Source organism: Chrysochloris asiatica, unplaced genomic scaffold (genome assembly GCF_000296735.1).
Source record: "Chrysochloris asiatica unplaced genomic scaffold, ChrAsi1.0 scaffold00007, whole genome shotgun sequence".
Lineage (NCBI taxonomy): Eukaryota > Metazoa > Chordata > Mammalia > Afrosoricida > Chrysochloridae > Chrysochloris > Chrysochloris asiatica.
Window position 1 is genome coordinate 759,152 of NW_006408525.1, and position 4,437 is coordinate 763,588.

At 42.5% G+C, this 4,437-nt stretch overlaps 1 protein-coding gene across 4 annotated transcripts in view; it reads left to right on the forward strand.

Annotated features, from left to right (window-relative positions):
• ZNF207 (zinc finger protein 207) overlaps positions 1 to 4,437 on the forward strand; it is a 17,911-nt gene continuing 13,474 nt past the window's right edge. For 3 of the 4 annotated variants that reach the window (XM_006832306.1, XM_006832308.1, XM_006832307.1), the window contains exons 1-2: positions 1 to 186; positions 1,530 to 1,656. In XM_006832306.1, coding sequence (XP_006832369.1) covers positions 146 to 186; positions 1,530 to 1,656 — 168 coding nt within the window. In that variant the 5' untranslated portion in view covers positions 1 to 145. The remainder of the gene's footprint in view (positions 187 to 1,529; positions 1,657 to 4,437) is intronic. The other variant, XM_006832309.1, reaches the window with a different exon arrangement.

Below are 4,437 nucleotides of genomic sequence, written 5' to 3' on the forward strand. Positions count from 1 at the left end.
GAGCAGCGAACGAGGCCGTCGGCCATTTTGTGCCTGTTTCCTGTGGGACGCGGTGGTAGCCGTTGGGTCAGAAAAGTGAGCGATTTTCGTCTCATTTTTCTTGCTTGTTTTCTCCTCCCTTTTACTTTGTCAATAGAACGCAGTTATGGGTCGCAAGAAGAAGAAGCAGCTGAAGCCGTGGTGCTGGTATCCTTTGTCGGTTGGAAGTCGAAGCCGAGTGGGGGTGCCGGTTGTTGGTGATAGGGAGGCCTGGGTTTAGGCCTGTGGCGGGGAGTGTCTGGTATCTGGGCCTCGGGGCGGGTGGCTTTCGCGGTTGAGTTCGGGTTGGGAGAGGCTTTGAAAAGGGAGTTTCTAGGGTTACAAGTACTGGCAGCTGTTGTTCTTGGAACTCCGTTTCCTCGGAAGGATTTGGATTTGAGGTGAGCGGTACCGCGGCTCCCTTCACCAACGAAAGTGCCTTCCTCGGTTGTTTTGGTGACGGTTTAACGGAGCGACCTTCTGCGATTTAAAATGCGCTGACTCCTTGAAGAAGTGGGGAAGAGCTTCCGGAGTCCCGGCCATGCATTCGCCCCTGGTTTTTGTAGTGTTGGTGGCTTTGGTAAAGGCTGAGGTTGGCCTTCCCTGTTTTTTCTCTGCGGGGGTGGGGAGAGCGCAAGCTTCCGGGTCTGGGCCGGAGCGGGATCCGAAGCGGAGTGGGAGCGGCAGCGGGAGCCGTGTCCTCCTGGGCGGACAGCCAGCGGTTCCCTGCACTAGGCTTACCAGGAGCGGCTGGTGAGGCTTGAACCGCCGACCTTGCGGTTCACACCCACCTGTGGGGGCTAGTTGATTGGCCAGGGTAACCCTTGTAAAAATGGAGCATCCTTTTCAAAACTTTTTTCCCGGACGCGTTGGTCTCCTGCACTGAAAAAAATAGGTTTTAAAAAACGGTTACGACTTTCGTTAAACCTGGGGGTGAGGTTAGGATCTCTGGATGGAAGTACAGCCCCTTGACAAAATCAGTTCATATGTATTTGGAAACAGTTTATGGGTTGCTCATATCGAAATTGTGCGCCATTTTCAGTTCTTGTCAATGTCTTAGATCCAAACATTGGCTAATTAATTGCCTAACATCCCGGTTGTTTTCATCTTATGTGTATCTAATTACTTATTTTTAAATGAACTTGGGGGTTACTGAACCTTTTCTTTTCCACGTTGTATTTGTATGTATTGAGATGTTGAAGAAAAGTTAATTTTAGACAACGTCTGTTTTAAACCCAGTAGTTTGTCAACAACATATTGCTGATTGCTGAGATACATTTTACTTGGGGGTGTTGAAGAAACCGGGAGCCTTCAGGAATTAAAAAATGCTCAAAGTACGTGGCAAATTTGAATCCTCGTATATAGTAAATAGCAAAATCTAAGGGTCTATGACAGTACATTCTTGAGCTTAGCCATTAGCTCACACTGGAATGTTAACGCTTTTCTTTCTTGGACATATTTTTATTACCGTGTCAGGTATTCTATTTTTGTACCTTAACTGGATTGATCAGGTATTGCAATAGAGATTTTGATGATGAGAAGATCCTTATACAGCACCAGAAAGCAAAGCATTTTAAATGTCATATATGTCATAAGAAATTGTATACAGGTCCTGGCTTAGCTATTCATTGCATGCAGGTAAGAGTTTTTCCTTCTATATTTACGTTTACATTTCTTTATAATACAGCAACATGAAATAATCTTGAATTAGTCTTTGACAGCTGTAATTTCTGTTTATTGTGGAAGATCAGATGAGCTGTCCCAGTCAGCTTAAAAAAAACAAAAACTGTTTTGTAGCCATCATGAAGATAAATTGACTTTATATTTAGGGAGAGTTTATGTTAGTATGTGTCTTTAAAATAACGTCTTTGTGGTGTTTTAGATTGCTTAGAATTAGATTGAAATCAGACTTGCTCGTGAGTATTTGGGATAGAGAATGAGAATCAATTATTTCAGTTTGTAGGTCCTCTGGCCAGTTCTAATTCCCTCAGAATTAATGACATAATTAGCTGCTATTACCCTCGGAAACCCTGTACAGGGTCGCTATGGGTCGGAACCGACTCGACGGCACTTAACAACAACAACAACAACAACTCTGGTAGCGTAGTGGTTACGAATCGAGCTGCAAACCTCAAAGTTGGCGGTTCGAAACTACCAGTGATTCTGCGGGAGAAAGATGAGGCATTTTGCTCCCATAAAGATTTACAGCCTATGAAACCCTGTGCAGGGTCTCTATGAGTCGGAGCTGACTCCACCGTACTCAGCAACAACTCCCTGCAGTTGAAGGGTTTATTTGGTATAATCTGTAGCTTGATGTTGGTCTGACTCATAGCCACCCTTGTATAGGGTTTCTTAGGAGTTGTTAAGTGCTGTCAATTCAGTTCGTACCCATAGCGACCCTATATAGTGCTTCCGAGGAGCATCTGGTGAGTTTGCAGTTCAAACGACTTTGCAGTCTGGCGCATTTACCCACAGAGCCACACTGAAGAAGTAGCCAGTGCTTACCCTACAGTGACAAACCAGTACTCTGGGGCTAGGTGCACTTCAATAATTTATTCTTTGGGAATGAGTATATGACTTAATTTCTGAGTTTTTTGACGGTTTTCATAGTAAGTAGCAAAAGCTTTGTAATTCATATTTATAAAACTAATGAGTTATGTTTGTGGTTCATTCAACATTATTCTAGTTTTGCTAGTCCCAGTGCTGCCACAAGTTTTGTTAAATTGGACCCTAGAGACATGTGACATAACCTTATTCTTTAAAAGCCACTTTTGCTTTCCAAAATTTAAAAAAAGCATGTATATTTTTTTCACTCCAATTGTTGTACTATAACAGCAGTATAATATCTTTTCAAAAATATTTGAGAGCCTGTTACATGCAAGACTCCTGGTGTGCTGGAGGATCTGCACAGGATTTCAAACCACAAGGTAGGCAGCTCAAACAAGCTGCTCCTTGGAAACTTTGTATATAGTTGCTATGAGTCAGAACGCACTCGATGACATTTAACAACATGTGGACACTACATCTCTCATATGAGACTTTGTCCTTCATACTCAGACATAATTAGGAAGGACCAGTCCCTGGAGAAGGACATCATGCTTAGTCCTTTAAGAGGACCAGTGAAAATCCATTTTGTCAATCCAGTAAGATGGATTGACACAGTGGTGGTAACAGTGGGTTCAATTGTAACAATTGTGAGGATGATGCAAGACTGGATAGTGTTTTGTTCTGTTGTGCATAGGGTCACTATTAGTCAGAACCAACTCGAGGGCACATAACAATAGTAATTGCGTGCTAGATCAGTGTTGGTTGTGGCAGCCACTAATCACATGTGGCTATCACAATCACATTTAAGATAAAATTAAGTAAAAATTTAAATTAAAAAAAATTACTTCCTCTTCATTTTCTCCACATTTTAAGTGTTCAGTAGACTTGTGTGGCTAGTGCCTATTATATGGGGTGAAACAGATTGCCATTCCTCACAGTGTTCTATATGAGCAGCTTCTGACTTTGAAGGAAAAGGAATGAGCTGCACTGTACAGCTTTATGTTTATGTGTTAGGGCTTGCAGGCCATTTCCCTTAATTCTAAATGAAATGAAGGCTTTGAACAAAGATGTACCACATTCTTGTACGCATTTTAAAAAGTTTTTATTGTGAATTGAGTGGTAGTTTAAATGGGAGAACGTCGGTTTTACACTTACTGTTTTCATTGCAATTATTACAGTTGTCTCTGCATCATCATTTAACAGTATTTGTGCTTCTATTCCCTCCTTTTTTTTTAGTGGGGAGTGGTAAGGGGGAAAAGAGGGATATTCTTGTACACTTTTTTAATGGATCGTTCTGGCTACAGAATAAACTGCAGGGTGTCCTGAAGTATCAGGAGACTTTGGTCAGAGGTGATGGTGGTTGGGAGACCAGAATCTGTTGATTAGATTTATGGTATGCTATAGTGAGGTGTTAAATATAACCCCCAAAGTTTTTGGCCTAGTTATTCAGAATGAGTCATTTTATAAAGGAACCCTGGTGTTGCTGTAAGATAAGTACTAAACTACTTGGGTCAGAGAAAAAGGGAAGACCCCCAACGAGATGGATCAGCCAGGTGACATCATTAATGGCGTCAAGTGTGGCGGCGGTAGTGAGGTTGGCCCAGGATCGGACATTGTTTCGTTCTGCTGTGCATGGGGTTGCTATGAGTCGGTTCCGATTCGATGGCACCTGACAACAACAACAACTAACCTTCAGGTTGGTGCTCCATGGGAGATGAGACTGTCTGCTTCTGTATAGATTTACTGTCCTGGAAACCTTATAAGAAGAATTGACTCAGTGGCAGTGGGTTTGTTTTTGCTTTATATATACCTAAAGGAAGGATCTCTGGTAGCGTAGTGGTTACGAATCGGGCTGCGAACCTTAAGGTCAGC